This window comes from Passer montanus, unplaced genomic scaffold (assembly GCF_014805655.1).
Source record: "Passer montanus isolate IOZ18808 unplaced genomic scaffold, ASM1480565v1 scaffold1, whole genome shotgun sequence".
Taxonomy (NCBI): domain Eukaryota; kingdom Metazoa; phylum Chordata; class Aves; order Passeriformes; family Passeridae; genus Passer; species Passer montanus.
The window spans coordinates 25,046,980-25,062,569 of NW_024356504.1; the positions used below are offsets into that span (position 1 = coordinate 25,046,980).

Genomic DNA, 15,590 nt, shown 5'->3' on the forward strand with positions numbered 1-15,590 from the left:
GCCACAATAAAGCAAAATATATATACAAAAAAAATTCCATTCCTAGTGCCAGAAAACACTTCCTTTTGTTAGAACATCTGAAAATGGCTGCTACTGTTTTCAAAAGATTTTTCACTCCACTTTCCCATCTTCACAGCTCAGTAAATGAAACATGTTGCAAGCACTGTAGCAGAGGCAGCTGCAGAATGGCCAGAGCATACACAGATCATTAATTGAGAAATTTCAACAAAACTGCCTTAGATTATAAAGATGCAAAAGCTTAACTTGCACCTTAAAATGCTCAAGTCCTATTCTTTATAATTCTTCCACCAAGAGAGAGGTGAGAAAGATAATGGAAATGAATTTATTTCAGTTGAAAATAAGTGAGTTTTGCTGTTTTGCTTAGGTCTGGCAGTGCCTAACCACAAAGCTTTTCAGTGGTGCTGTTATTAACTTCTTTCATTAACTCAGATTCAAGAAATACATTTGTTTTTAGCAACAATAAAGGACCAAGCCTTTAAAACGTCTGGGTATTTTAGCACTGCACAATTTCTGAATACTAGATGAAAGAAATATAAGGATTTATCTGGTATGTTTACTGCCCTCTCTTCACAGGAAAAGTGCTGCAGTACATTTTAATTTCTGTTTATTTCCCTAAAACCCTCTCCATAATTTCAGCTGGATGCAGTAAAAGCTATGGCCAAGCACGAGCTGAGTCGCTGCAGCTTTGTGAAGCATCCATGAAACAAAGCATCACTTTCAGCCAAGGCACAGGTCAGAAATCCCACCAAAAATAGGTACACCATGGCAGCACTGGTGGACTTTATACAATAAATTGAGATGATTTTTTAGAGCAAAGTGGTTCAGCCACACTGATTTCATTGATCTCTCCTCAGAACTCTGCTGGTACCTCAGTTTGGTACAGGGTCATCCTTTACAGAATCACAGACTAACCTGGGTTGGAAGGGATCTAAAAGCTCATCCAGTGCCACCCCCTTCCATGGGACACTTTCCACTATCCCAGGTTGCTCCAAGCCCCATTCAACCTGGCCTTGGACACTTCCAGGGATCCAGGGGCTGCCACAGCTTCTCTGGGCATCCTGTACCAGAGAAGAGGGAAGAGTTTCTTCCTAATATCCCATCTAAACCTACTCTCTTTTCATTTGAGGTTGATCCCTCATTTCCTGCCACCACATGGTCTTGTAAAACATTAATACAAAATAATTAATACCAAAAAAATCCATACAAAATAAATATAGAAAAATTATTAAAACCAAAAAAAAGTATAAAGAGGAGGACTCCTCAGGGTTACAATGCTGTTGACAGAAGAACACCTTAAATAACGAGGAGCAGTGCGAGCCACACCTACCATGAAAGAATTTGGTTGTATCCATACTGAAAATCCCTTTCCTGGCATTTCTGGACAGGATATGCCAATTGGTTCTCATGGAAGTAGAGGACCTTTTTCAATTTGCCAAGGTCAGGGCGGAGGGCGGCGAGTTCAGCCAGGTTAAGCACCGAGCTTGCAAAGAGGATCCTGGAAAACAAGGAGAGCAGTGTTTACCGCCGGCGAGCGTGCTCGCAGGGGTCACCCCTTCCCCTGCTCCCCACTCCCTCCCCCCCAAGAAAAACATAACCCCTATAGGGACACATCAATAGCTAAGCCTTAATACCATGTAGCAGCATTCGAAGTTTTGATCTCTTAAAAAGCAGCTGCTAAGAACCCAACTAGAAAAGCACCGAATCTCATCGGTCTTCTCAGCTCAGTTACAGAGAGATGCAAAATAATAAAAAAAAAAAAAAGCTGGATGGATTTTATTGAAAAAGGCAAGAAAAGCTGTATCTGAAGGACAAATGGAACAAAGATAAGGCTGGCTAGGGAATACTTTGCTTGCCAGTTTCATTACACTTTACTTCTTTATGCAACCAACTACTGAAATTCAATATATGAGCAGGAATGGCACATGTTCATGTTATGACATAAACCTTTTTGATTTATGCACTGCACTTATCTAGTATGGTCTGCTTTCCTTTTTTTTTTTCTCCTCCACCCTTTTTCTGTTTTATTTTCACATTTTTATTAGGTATCCTCTATAATGAAATGTTGTTTCTACCCTTGCACCCCAGTCCTGCCGCTGCACTCCTGCTATTCCACAGTCCACAACACTGCACACATCCTTCAATTAGATAAAGCAGGCACAAACACCACTAACAAGCTGCTATCTTAGCCTTGTGTAACTTCCCAGGCTATCAGAAAATGAATGCATTTAAATGTGTAATATGAAATCTTGACCCTACTGTAACCAGTGGCAGATTTCCCTGCATTTCACCAAAAGCATGTGAGCATCTCCTGGCACCTGGCTAGCTCTGCTTCCAAGCAAAGTGAATCCTGAACTTGCAGAGAGCTGAAGAGCCTCAGACATTTGTGTCCTGCATTTCTTATCCCAGGAAAGAATTGAGATCAGGTATTTATTGCACATAGAATATTAAGTTTAATAAACTACTGTTAAACACAGCCTGTTTCTGAATTGTTTGGGTTTGGTTGGGTTTTTTTGGTTTTTTTGTTTTGTTTTGTTTTTTTTTACTATCCACCATTTCAGTAATTCAGATTCAGAACTGATTTACACAATGTTTTATTATTTTAATTTTTTTTCCCTTAAGGTTTTTGGTGGTTTTTTTTCACCTACTGTTATTCCCATTCTTTCTATTTTTCAAGAGTTTTGTGTTCAAGATTACTGCCAAAATAACATCTCTAATGTGATAAACTCCTGATTCTTGCTGCCAACCTCAAAACTCATGAACTTCCCCAAACATCCATCTAGATCAAATATATTATATCATATCTCTGCTAACTTACACCCTTCTTAGATAACCTGTATCTACAGAACAAACACTTCCTAGGGCAAAGATCCTGTATCCATCTTCATCAACCTGGGTCAATGCTGATCTGAAAGGCTTACAAAAGTAAGAGATGACTGTTATTGCCTTGTTCATCAAATATTTGATGGTTCTAAAGGGCCTGTCACACACAATGCCAATTAAGATATGAGCTTAGGTTTATTATGAGCCATACTAGGAGGAAAAAATAGTTTTAGGTAAGTCATTACTTATTTGTCACCGTGAGTAATGACCTCTGGACCTCATAATGACCTGGGTGCCAGGCTGAAAGCAGAGCAGGAAAAGCTTCCTGGGGGCTATATGAAATCCCTGCTCAGCACCAGAGTGACAAAGAAAAATGCAAACTGGAGAAAACATACCTCAAAACCTGCAAAAATGAGACTAAATGGTTGCTTGGAAAAATTCTGGCTACTGACAAGACAAGGGGGAATGGCTTCGTACTACAAAAAGGACAGGTTCACATTAGATAAAGGAAGAAATTCTTCCCTGTGAGGGAGGGGAGGCCCTAGCACAGGTTGCCCAGAGAAGCTGTGGCTACCCCTGGATCCCTGGAAGTGTCCAAGCCCAGGCTGGATGGGGCTTGGAGCAACCCAGGAGAATGGAAAAAGTCCCTGCCCACAGCAGGGGAATGGAACAAGATGAGCTTTAAGGTCCTTTCCATCCCAAACCATTCTAGAACTCAATTTCTGGATTGCATTATAGTTTATCTTTTCCTTTACTGATTTTTCAAAAAATTCTTTTCTGCCATGAGTTAGGGAAGAAAACAGAACTGATACAGGATGGTATTGATGAACCTGGCTGAGCTTGAAGGAAGAAAGGGAAAGAAGACAGCACATTGGGACTGAAACCAGGGGAACTGGCACAGAGCAAGGGTAGGAAGTGCAGACAGTGGAGGTGCCAAGGTTGACACACTGACTGGAGAGAAAAGGACAATGGAGAGCACAATGAGAACAGACCCAAGAAATAAGCTTGGACAAAATCGTGTAGCTCTGACGCATCTTAACTTGCTCAGATCAACAATGGGATAATTAGGAGGGGAAAAAAAAAGAAGATGGTTATAGCCACAGGCAAGAAAAGAGTGTCTGCAGTCTTGGCTTAGGCAAACTGGAGGAATTCAATAGCATCATTAGAGCACAATGGAGCCTGGCTTCTAGCATGGCAAAAAAGGCTGCAAACTTGGAAAGCCTGCAAGAGGTAGATCTAAATTTTCTCCACTGTAAATAGAAAGTGAAAAGACTCAACTAACAAGCAGATCGCTTATCACTGCCCAGCTCAGCACAATGAACTGGTGTCAAGAGAAAACTGTAGTGATGACTAGAAAATTCAGATGCAGAGCCTGAAATGATATTGCCTATGCTTCTTACAGCAAGGGAAAGAATTAAAATAAAACCACTGATTAGGAAACTCCTTCCTCGATTGACTTTTGTTACTTTGCAGCACTTCCAGAATTTATCCCGACTCTGAGAGGCTCTCATGGCTGCTTCTTTACTGGCAAAGAAGCTGCTAACTACCAGCACTAACCAATTTCGCTGGCTTTACAAGCTTAAATAACACCTGACAGCACGAGTCCTGTGAACATGCCCACAGAGCAGCCGCGTTCGTGGCTAATGGACTCACGCAGGGCACTGGAGGATATGCTGGAGTGTATTTCCATTTAACACCTATTACAAGGGGAAGAAAGGAAAGTTTATTATAATGGAACGTGCAACATAAATATATGTCAGCTTCATTCCGTGTGACATCAACTTTCATTTTACCTCGGGTTATTATTTAAGTAATAAATCCTAACAAGGTGAGCTTTATCATCCCACAGAGTGTATCCGGGAGGTAGAGACACAAGGTGATGGCAAGAACGCTCAAAACATGATAATTCCTGACAGCTGCTGCTTGAGCACAAGTTAAATTGAACAGTTTATCTCAGCATAAAGATGTTATAAGGTTTTATGTTTAATTTAAAAAAATTAACATAAAACCCAGAGAAAGCAGAGTTAGGCAATCTTTCACAAACATGACATACTACAATCACTGTATAAGCTGGATTAGTACTTATTACCATGCTACTAGAGAATTAAGCTGTTTTTAGACCACCAAAGAGCTTTAAATTGCAACTTTTGTCTCTGTAAGAGAAACCTATATTTAAAACGTCTGCTAAATTCAAATTAACAGCTACATCATTAACTTACCATCTCACAAAACCCCCCACAATTCAACTGCTATTATGGTGTCCTTATCGAGACCTATCAACACTGCAGCATTTAATAGATACAGTGCTCTCCAATAAATACAGTGAGTGAATCCTCACTAAACCTGTGCTGAAGGTCACATTCCTAAAGCTCTGCCCCAGCTCTCCTCTCCAAAACATCCCTGAGCATTTTGCTGTGTGACAAGTGACCTTCTTGCAGAGAGCAGGACCATCCCACGTGCAGCAGCCCCACTGCCTCGGAAACTGGACAGATTTCAGGGCCACCATCCACACAAGCTGCAGTCTAAAGCCATGCTTGTGCCTCATCTGAATCAGTTCACAGCCCTTCTGAGGAGCTGCTTGTGTGAAATTAGTTAAGCATGTGCTTAACTGAAATAAATATTCCTGGGAAGGAAGCTGAGTGCACTTGCAGGTTCAGAGATGTGACATGTCCACAGAATTCTCTGCCCTTTGCTACTGTCTTCCCCATTATTTCACTCCAAATAACTGAAAGTCAGTGAAATCTAAAAGCCCTTTTTTTTTTTTTAATTATCACCAGACAAAATGACTAATACGGGTTTCCACTTATATCAAGCAAATTATAATAGTGAAGGTGCTAAAGTATTTTTATTTGGCTTTATAAATCTTCTTTGTGTCACGCAGCCATGATTTACTCTTTTATGGCATTGCCCTAAATCTTTCAATTAAATTCCCATGCAACTTAACTAAAAACACATTTTGCCTTCCCCTTGGGAGACCACACAGGGCATATTTATGTATCTATGGATATGGAGGCTGAGCTCTACGATCTGCCAGGCTTACAGAACAAAGTAAGTTTAAAACAGCACCTGATTTGTAGTGGAATGCTCCTCAGTCTGGCAGAAGCTCTGCACCAAGGACATATAAACATGGCCACTATTTGTGTGGCAGTGCAGGTAACCCAGCTGTCCCTGGAAAAGGGGGACGGCTGTAGGATACAATCCTGCAGCAACAGCAGCAGCAGGGACTCTCCTGCTCCACAGATAAAATCCAAAGCCACAATTCTCTGCTGCAAAACAACTACATCCACAGTAAAATGAGTTTATGATTGAAGATCTGGCAGCCCAGAAAAGAGCTATGAGCACTCTTCATCCTCCAGGAGCAGTACTGCAATAAAACAGACTAACATTTGGATATGGCTACAAATATGAGCCTTTTAGGGAAAAAGGCTAAAATAAATACTAAAATTATACTGTTCAGTAAATGGCACTGATTGAACCAGTGAGGCCCTGGCACAGGGTGCCCACAGAAGCTGTGGCTGCCCCTGGATCTCTGGAAGTGTCCAAGGGGAGCAAGGGGATAGGGGAAGCTGGGATGGGGAAAGTGTCCCTGCCAATGGCAGGGGTGGAATGGGGTGAGCTTTAAGGTCCCTTCCAACCCAAACCATCCTGTGTCTTTATTTCTGGATTGCACTACAGTTTACCCAAACCATTCTTTATGTTCCACCTTAAAGGCCAAGAGAAAGGCAAGAGGTTTGACCACAGACACATCCACCTGGAGAAACAAAGGCCCCAAAGGTGATAGAGGCTCCCAGCACCTCCAGACCAAACCTCCTCATGGTCAGGGCTCCTCCATCACAGTTTTCCTTCATTTCAACCCAGCAATTAGCCAAGTCCATGCATTTGGCTTTAAGTTACCTTTCAAATATAAACTGTGTCTCAAATAGCACTGCTAATGCCTGCAATCTGAACAAACCAGTCACTTTTGTTTGTTATTGCACACATTTTTATATGATCGACTTCCAGAAGTTGCATTTTTATCACTAGCCCAAGAACACAGAAATTACAGCCGCATAAAAATGCTTTTCCTTTTCCCATTACACAATAGACAACACTGAATTTCTGAACAATAAATACTAATAAGTGGTAATATGTGACAGTAGACAGTATAATAAATAATAAATTAACAATAATTTTTTGACATGGAATGTACAAATGTCAAAAAATGCTTATAGATATTTTAACTCATAAATTAAGGTTTTTGTAGATAAAGATAATTTGCAATGTTTACAGAAATAATTAAGTCTTACTATTTTAATGGTCTCTATTTTTCAGAACAAATCACAAGGGTTGTCATGCCTTTCATCTTAATTAGGCCATGTGTTTGTCTTATTTATTTCTATGTACTTTCATAAACGTTTACAAATATTAATTGTAAAGAAAAATATTTTTTCCTCTTGCTGTAATTGCTATATGTACATACAGTACAGTAATAAATATTCATGGCTGCTACCAGTTCAATACTTAGGATTTGGGAGTTGCCTTGTATGCTAAAATAAAGCAGGAAGGAAAGGTTTGGTTTAAACTCCTACTGCCAATCCCTTCTTTTTATGTATTTTTATTTTAAAATACACCATTTCAAAGATTTAAAAGTTACATTAATGCATTTTTTAATTTTCAAATCATTTGGGCTCTCTCACAATTCCTCCTCACCTCTCTGATTATTTCAACTAGCTGATCAGAGTATTTATCTAGTGGATTCAAATCTCAAACAAAATTTCAGGCCAGATCCTTAGCCCACACAATTAAGAACCAGTCTTAAACACTTTTCCATTATTTTTTATGACCTTTAACTCAAAAAGACATCAAAAACTGTGTGAAAACTGTGAATCAAAATTACTTCTCTATGTAATATCAAGAAGTAAGCTTGAAAGACTGCTTTGCTTTTCAGGCAACAACACTGAAGCTTCTTGAATTTTATTAAGTGTGTGTGGTACTATTTTTTTTCCCTGATTTGTAATTAAATTTGGCTTCAATTAATTACTGACAGATGCACATTTTTACTTTAGTGGCCAGATTGTTCACCATGGGCTACATTGGCCTCTCTGTTCCCACGAAGGGAGAGGTCAGGACCAAGCAGTCAGAGCTGTGGTGATGGGGGGAAGGAGAAACCATGAGTCCACATCGGCCTCCTCGCCCAAATTCCATCAGCAACAAACAGTGAAGCAAAGGAATTTTATTAGAGCAAAGAATAAGCAAATCAGAATAACCCACTAGTGAGAAGTAGCTATTGGTGGGTGGTTCATATAAGATGGACAGACTAACTCTGCTCAAATAGTGCTGTGATGGAGCAAAGAAAAGCAGGAAGGAAGATAAAAGGCAAAACAGACAGAAGGCAAAAAATTCACCACAGGTAAATATACAGGGTGCAGTGAAGTATAATGAAATGACATTTTAAAAGAAAAATGCTTGCAAAACTGATGTTCTACTCAATTAGGCAACATTTAAGCAGCATTATTTATTGGTTATAAGGCTGCAAATTAATTTAATTTAGTATCTTATCTGTCAAACTCTGGAGAGAAGCCAAATATGTCAAATGCCTGGCATGAACAAGGCAATATGGCCAAGGGGTTGTGGCAGCACGGAGAAGTCCTAGGGCTATACACAACTACACTTCTTAATCTGAACAGCAAGCTTTGAGCATCCTTACTTCACATCTCCTGGTGTCAGCCTGGATCCAGGATGGCACAGAGCAAACAGGCAACATCATGGATATATGGATCCACTGCAAGCAAGGCTGATTTATCCCACAGAGAGGGAATCAAACCCAGCACAGCCCAGACCCACCACAACACTCAGGGCTTCCCTTACAAAAGGTTTGTACCAAGAGATGCTTGCATGAAGTAGAACAACAAATGAATGGAACTCATTTGCCATTATTTTAGTAAGTTTTGGCAAAGTTAAAACTCAAATCTTCCCCCAATTTTCAGGTTTACACATTTTGTATTTTAAAACCACAGAAGACACACTCACTTTGCACAACTGCAGGGAAAATCATGGAATCCCAGAATAGTTTGGGTTGGAAGGAACTGTAAATGCCATCAAGTTCCGACCCCCTGCCATGGGGAAGCTTTGCTGACTGTTTAGTGTTACATTTCAAGTGCCCTGAAAATCCTGTTTTCCAAAGTATTTCAGACTGGTTTTTATGTTGCTTTATGCACCTTGATATCTAAATGCCTTTTTTTTTAAAGGAATTTGAAGACTATGACTAAAAGGAACTTAACTTTCCTAGCAAATGGTTTTCACATTTTTCTAATATCCCACAGCTCTGATTTAATCTCACACAATCTACGAACAACAAGTCCTTTAAAAATTCTTTTTATGGACTCTCTCAGCTAATTTTCCTAAAAACCTCCCACTCCAGAGCATCAACCAAAGGCATAGCTACTGCCTAAGAATGGGGACCCTCAGGAAAAGCAGGATTCTTCCCAGAAAACTAATACAGTCCTCGAAAAAACTCAGACTGTCATAAAACCTGAGCAGCTGGCAACTCTGTCACCATGAAGTATCCATATGGAAGACCGAGATGTGTCAAACTACCCAAAACGAGTTTGGATAGTGCAGAAGATGGAATAAATAATTCAGTATCTTCAACACTTTCAACAGCAGGTAGTAGATATGCTACCTGCTCCTACAACGTGCCAAGATGTAACATGCGAGTGAGAGCGAGCGAGAGAATGTGAGTGTCTCCAACCTGTTTTCATGAGGATATTTTGCTCGAGGAACTTCTCTTTTTAGAGGCATATGATCCGTATCAGATGTTTGTCAGGAGCAGGCAGCACTACAGAACATTAGGAATAACTTAGTGACTTTTAATATATATTCACAAAGTGAATTCACAAAGTCCTCCGTGTACATGTATTAAAAAAAAAAAGTATTTTTATCAAATATTACCAAAAAAATTAAGAGGAAATATGTATTTCTCCCAAATGCCCTTCACACTTCTAGAATATTTTTTGCTGCAGTGTAGTGGCAACTTTCCTGCTGTAATATAAGCTAAGCAAACTATTCCATGTGCTCAGCAAAGTGGCAGTCAGATCCACAATTTAAATATTTCTGCTCCATGTTCATGACACAGTTCAACTATAAAACTACATGGTGCAGTGTCAATCTTCTGCCATCTCTTCCTGAGAAACAGTTACACATTGGTGCATAAACCTTCATCATTTATACTCAGAGAAGATCAAGTGACACTTCTGTTCCCCAAGAAATTAAAATAATTTAATGCTTAAGGGTCTCCAGACCCGTCTTTGGAGGGACAAGCTCCTTCCTGCAGCGATTTATCAACCAACACTTCATCAAAAACACAGGGACAGCAGGTAGACTGGTATCTAAAAGCACATCAATAAGGAAAATGTCAAGTTTTGTATACTGCACACTATTTTGAGCCCCTCCACTTTCTGATTAGAACATTTCTGTAACTCAGCAAAGCCCACACTCGCTACCAGATTTGAAGGATTGCACTGAAATGGCTGAGCGACCGACTGAAGTGAGATTTCAAAGAAGTGAGACAAACACTCGCCTAAATTCAAAAGCTGCCAAACATATTTCATCAGACTTTCAAAAGATAATTGTTTTGTCTGTTCTGAATTAAGCTTTAAGTGCTTTAAGAAAGGTTTCTCTACAAACATGGCTAAAGATCACAAAGGGGAGCATTTGGAATGAATGGAACCCTTCAGTCATGTATTTATTTAATATCACTTGCATCATGCCTGGCATATACCATAAGCTGCTTTATTTCCATTTCCATAACATGATTTTAAGGATAATCTATACTGATGTCCTACCATTTTATTTCACATGTTATCATAACAGGGTTTTTATTTATAATGCAACCAGGGAAAGAGAAAGAAATAAAGGATCTCTGCTCTGCAGCTTGGAGCTCCTGACATGGGATGTAAGGGACCAATGCAAGAGCTGACACAAACAGGAGAGAATTCAAGGAAAAAGAGAATATTTCAAACTCATGAGAGAATTTAACAACCATGGAAATTAAGCCTTTTGCTCATTTTTCTTCTTTGGCTCCTGTCTGAGAGTTTTGCAGGGTTAACAACGACGTTAGACATTTACAGTCGTGTTTGGTCAACTTACACAACACAGATCTGACCCATACCTCAAAACTGCAAGATGCTGGTATTTCCCCACATGCAAAAATACAATATTAAAATAATAACTTGATAAAAATACTTCTAGGCTTCCATATATTTCACAAATCATGCTTTCCCAACACATCTCATACACAACTATCATTTTAGGATTCTTTTTATCATTAAAAAAAGCATCTAGTGCTGAATTCCCATTATTCCCCAGGAAAACTAAAGAGAAATATCTGCCTCTGGGCTTGAAATCATATGTTAAAAAGTCACAACACCACACCAGATTCTTTCTAATCTTTAAGAATAAGAAACTGAGGCCAAGGCTTGCTTATCAAGAGCCACCAAAGAACCAGGGCAACAGTGAGAAGTCAGGAGCCCAAGCCAGAGCTGAAGATAAGTGAATGTCATGGTCTAGTGATTTGATCAGTTCATGTATGATCAGGTAAGTGTTTATGTATTATATGGACCCTGCTCACCACAGCACTGGACTGGTTTCCCAAAATGTTATCTTAGTTAGAGCACACAGAGTGATTCAGCATTTTCAGATCTCATATCTTCACTCCCAGAGAGATGTACGCGCACAGATGTCTGCGTGCTTGCACATGCAGATACACAATGCATAAATACTATATACGCACATATTTTCTAGCAAAATCCACCAAAAAACTATGAAACATTCTGAATTGAGCTATTTAAACTGTGGCCAGGAAAACTGTTGACAAGAGCTAATTTGTTATTGAAAAAAGATTGTGCATCTCTCCATGACAGAAACCTAAAAATCTGTTCAAGATGGTTGGGCAAGGAGCTTTCATATCTGCAAAGGCTGAGCAAAGTAAAGTAGTTTTTGGTCAAGGTCTCCAAATAATACCATTTTTCCAGCAATGCCTTTGAACTACACATAAAACCTTCCAGGAGCTCCTGAAAAGGAAACTTGACTCAAGCTGTTTGTCAAGATGACTGGAGATGTTCTTTGGAAAGTATTTCCAAAAAGTTCTGGAGCAATGGTAGCTGTACAATCATATGGGATTAATTTTCTGTATATATCTCTTTATATGGCTGGAAGAAACAAATTAACTTGAAAATTCAAAGATCTTTATACAGCCCTGTGCTCCTAGGTACAAATATTTAAGTAATCTTTACTTCTTGTCAAACACTGAAATGGATATTAAATTACATTAAATTATTATAGATACAAGTAGTAAAATTTCTTTTCTGCTTTCTCTGTTAGCTCCTGTGTCTTGGTATTCTTACACAGAGTATAAGAGATATTTTAATATTATCTTTGATTTAAATTTCTTCTTCTATTAAAACACAAACTTTGTGCTGGATGTATAAACACCTGCCCAGAAGTCTCACAAATTTTCCCTGTAAAGGATCACAGGTTTAGAAAAACAGCATTTATTCCGAATATTCCTTCCCCTGATGGCTTCAGGATGCCATCCCTTTAACCACCTTTTTTATCTCCTTTAAAATAAACAAATATATGAACAAACCATACAGAAGGAAGGAACTTCAACATTTCAGCCCCAACTGAACCCAAAACTCCCCACTGAGCCCTATGACCCCCACTCATATGGGCTCAGTACAGTGGGAGCTTCCCCAGGCTGCAGGTACAAGGAAGAGGTGAAATGCTCCCCTTGACTTCATATATGAAATTAAAGAGAAGAATAAGATTAATGTTGAAAAGAATGGGGGGAAAAAATAATGTGCAAAATGTCCTCCTCTCCTGTTCCAGGACCTGTGCATTGACTTGATGAGAAAGAAGCAATCTGGTAGATAAAATATAAAAAAATCATTTTTTCCTTCTCTCTTGTTCCTGTGTATTAGCAGAAAGAACAAAATGAAGGAGCAAGGAACTGGTGAAAAAAAAAAAATCAAGCCAGAATTACATCCGTCAGGGTGATGGAGTGCAGTGTCCTGCCCAGTCCCACCGCAGACCTCCTCAGGGCTACTGTTTCAAGTAAAAATTAAACAAGATGACACAGAAACAGTCCAAGATTGACATTTTCCAGCTTTGTGTCATGTTACATTATTTGAATGAATCTCAACTTTTAAAAAACATCCAAAGGAAAGCGAATGAGGGCTGAATAAAACAAAAAAGACTTTTAAGAAATAAGACTCTCACTACAAGAAAGAGAGCCACCCATGTTGATACTACCAAAGGTAAGAATATTTTTAAGGACACTGTTACCTCTCCCAGCCACTCTTTTTGTTGCCAGATTAATATGAAAAAATGCTTATTATTCTACCAGTATTTTTACCCTGTGACTTTATTCAAGTTGTGTCCATAGGTCCATCTCAAGAGTTGCTGATGAAGCTCAGTGCTCCCACCACTGCTCTCCTAACCATCTTCAAGGTCCAGAGTCCACAGCACAAGAGCTCAGCTCTATTGGAAGGATAAAGCCCTAAAACTACTGAAAAAGCTGCTCAGAAGTATGAAAAATAATATGCAGGATTTTTTTTCCTCAGTTACCAAGAAATTTGAAGCAGCCAGCAATCAACTCCCTCTTCTCAGCACTCAAAAGCACTTACAGAAAGCCTGTTCTTAACCCTGCTGCTCAGGAAAAACTCCCTTTTATCTTCCATTTATTTTCATTTTTACCTGAAAGGCAGAAAAGAGTTGGGGTTTATGTGCACCAAACACGAACTGGACTTTTTTTGCAGTGCATTAGACTGCGGTCACCTTCCCCCAATATGAATGTATACCTGAATTTCCACAAAAAAAACCCAAAACTAAACAAAAAAAAAAGAAACCCACACCAACAATATTGCCCTTCTGATTTAAGCATGGCCTGTTACTCAATATAACGTTCATCTATACATGTTCTCACTGTTTAAAAACTCGGCGCAGGTGTTATTAATAAAATAAATTTATTTTTAAAAAGGATGCTATTCTATAAGCTTTGAAGCTCACACATAGTCTAACTTAAGCCAGCTTGGGCTCATCTGGTCTTTAAATGAGCCCTTTCATGTGGTCAGCCCACGAGCCATACGTACTGCTGCTCAATCACGCCACTGTACATCGTCAGCGCGAGGATGATTTGCATGATTTGCATTTCCTGTGCGCTCCAGCTTCAAGGAGCTCTAAGCACCACGTACAAAAGAAACCACCGCCAAGTAATGCAAAGATTTTTTAGTTAAACCAGATGAGACTGTTTCAGTCAGCCTTGCCAATAGTGAAAAAGGAAAAAAAACCACCAACGAAAAGGGGGGGGAAAAGTCTCAGGGATATCCTGTTAAACAAGGATTTATTTGGAGGGAATCTGAACCTAAGATTCATACCCTTACTTTTAAAATATAAAATCTCTATGAGACCCTTAAGAAATATGGCCTAGCAGAAAATAATTCAGCTAAGAACTTTTCTTCCCCAGTATTTCTTAGCTTTTGGCATTACATTGAGTTAGTAATTTATTTATTTATTTAATAGCACATAAATGGATTCTGATTACATTCTGTTTCATAAGGTAGAAAAACTAACCTAACTAAACTGAATTCACTGATAGCTGGTTAATACTTGTCCCTATGAATAAATCTTTTATTTTATCCCAAATAATCAATAAAATCTATTGGACAAACAGCTAAGATAGAAACAGCATTACAGTGGGCTTCAATGAATAAGAACTAAAATTAAAAAAAATGTACCAGAGCCTCGTTGTCATGAAAAACAGAGACAGATGGGGAGCCAGACCTATATGATGCCACAAATAGATGAATATCTTGTAAGGATTTCAACAAATGTTATAAGACCTAGTCAAAAATTGAAAAAGTACAATGCAGTAGCACCAGCAAATCTGAAGCTCACCTGAAATCCAAGCCATACTATCATCATTATACAGATTATCATGTTTCAAAAATAACAATTAAGATTAAAGCCTTTATAAAATCTCTTCTAGATGATGGCACAGCTAAAAATGTCATTATTCTGTACAAAGAAAATAAAATTAACGAAGTTTGCTGTAACAGCTCCTTTGAAAATGAGGCGCATCCTGTCCCCAACTTAAAAATACAGGTGGGCGTGTGCACTTCACATTCCAATGCTGGATTGGATGGCAAGTGTCCCTTTAAACGGGCAGATAAATTGAGATGACTAAAGACTATCAGGCTGACTGAGTGAGCTGTATACGCCCAGCTACAGAGTGTAGCCTGACAGAGACCCAAGTCAGGCTGCCCCAGGAATCTGCACATCATCACGCTCCAGAAAAACCACAGCGAACTCCCGGCGCTGCCGCTTCCAAAGGACACTCAATTTTAGAAAATTAAGTTGCATTTTCTTTGGTTTTGGTCGGTTTTTGTTCGTTTTGTTTTCCTGTGTTGTTCAAATGGAACCAAATATAAGATGTGGGCGAAACCGTAACCGAGGGGTTAAATTCTGTCTTGAACACAAAAATTCCACTTGTTTCATTGTTGTCTGCAAATACACAGTCAAGAGCCACATTTAATCACCACGCGTAGTTTCTATATTGTGACTGTAAGATTTAGTAATCGAAATGGCTACCAGAATAAAAATGCACTCTGTCATTTTTCCACTTAGACAGCCCCTGTATAATGCTCTTAAAGGTCAGCTAATTTTATTATGGAAAGTAACTAATAACCTTGATTAATTCTTACGCTCGCAGT

At 39.1% G+C, this 15,590-nt stretch overlaps 1 protein-coding gene across 16 annotated transcripts in view; it reads right to left on the reverse strand.

The window, feature by feature from the left end:
* GTDC1 (glycosyltransferase like domain containing 1) overlaps positions 1-15,590 on the reverse strand; it is a 200,190-nt gene that overhangs the window by 112,767 nt on the left and 71,833 nt on the right. For 15 of the 16 annotated variants that reach the window (XR_005627468.1, XR_005627498.1, XM_039708943.1 and 12 more), the window contains one exon: positions 1,349-1,516. Coding sequence is in view for 14 of the 16 variants with exons in the window: in XM_039708943.1 (XP_039564877.1) it covers positions 1,349-1,516 (168 nt within the window). In the remaining 2 variants the exon portion in view is untranslated. Of the gene's footprint in view, positions 1-1,348; positions 1,517-9,571; positions 9,659-15,590 lie in introns of all 16 variants that reach the window. The other variant, XM_039709199.1, reaches the window with a different exon arrangement.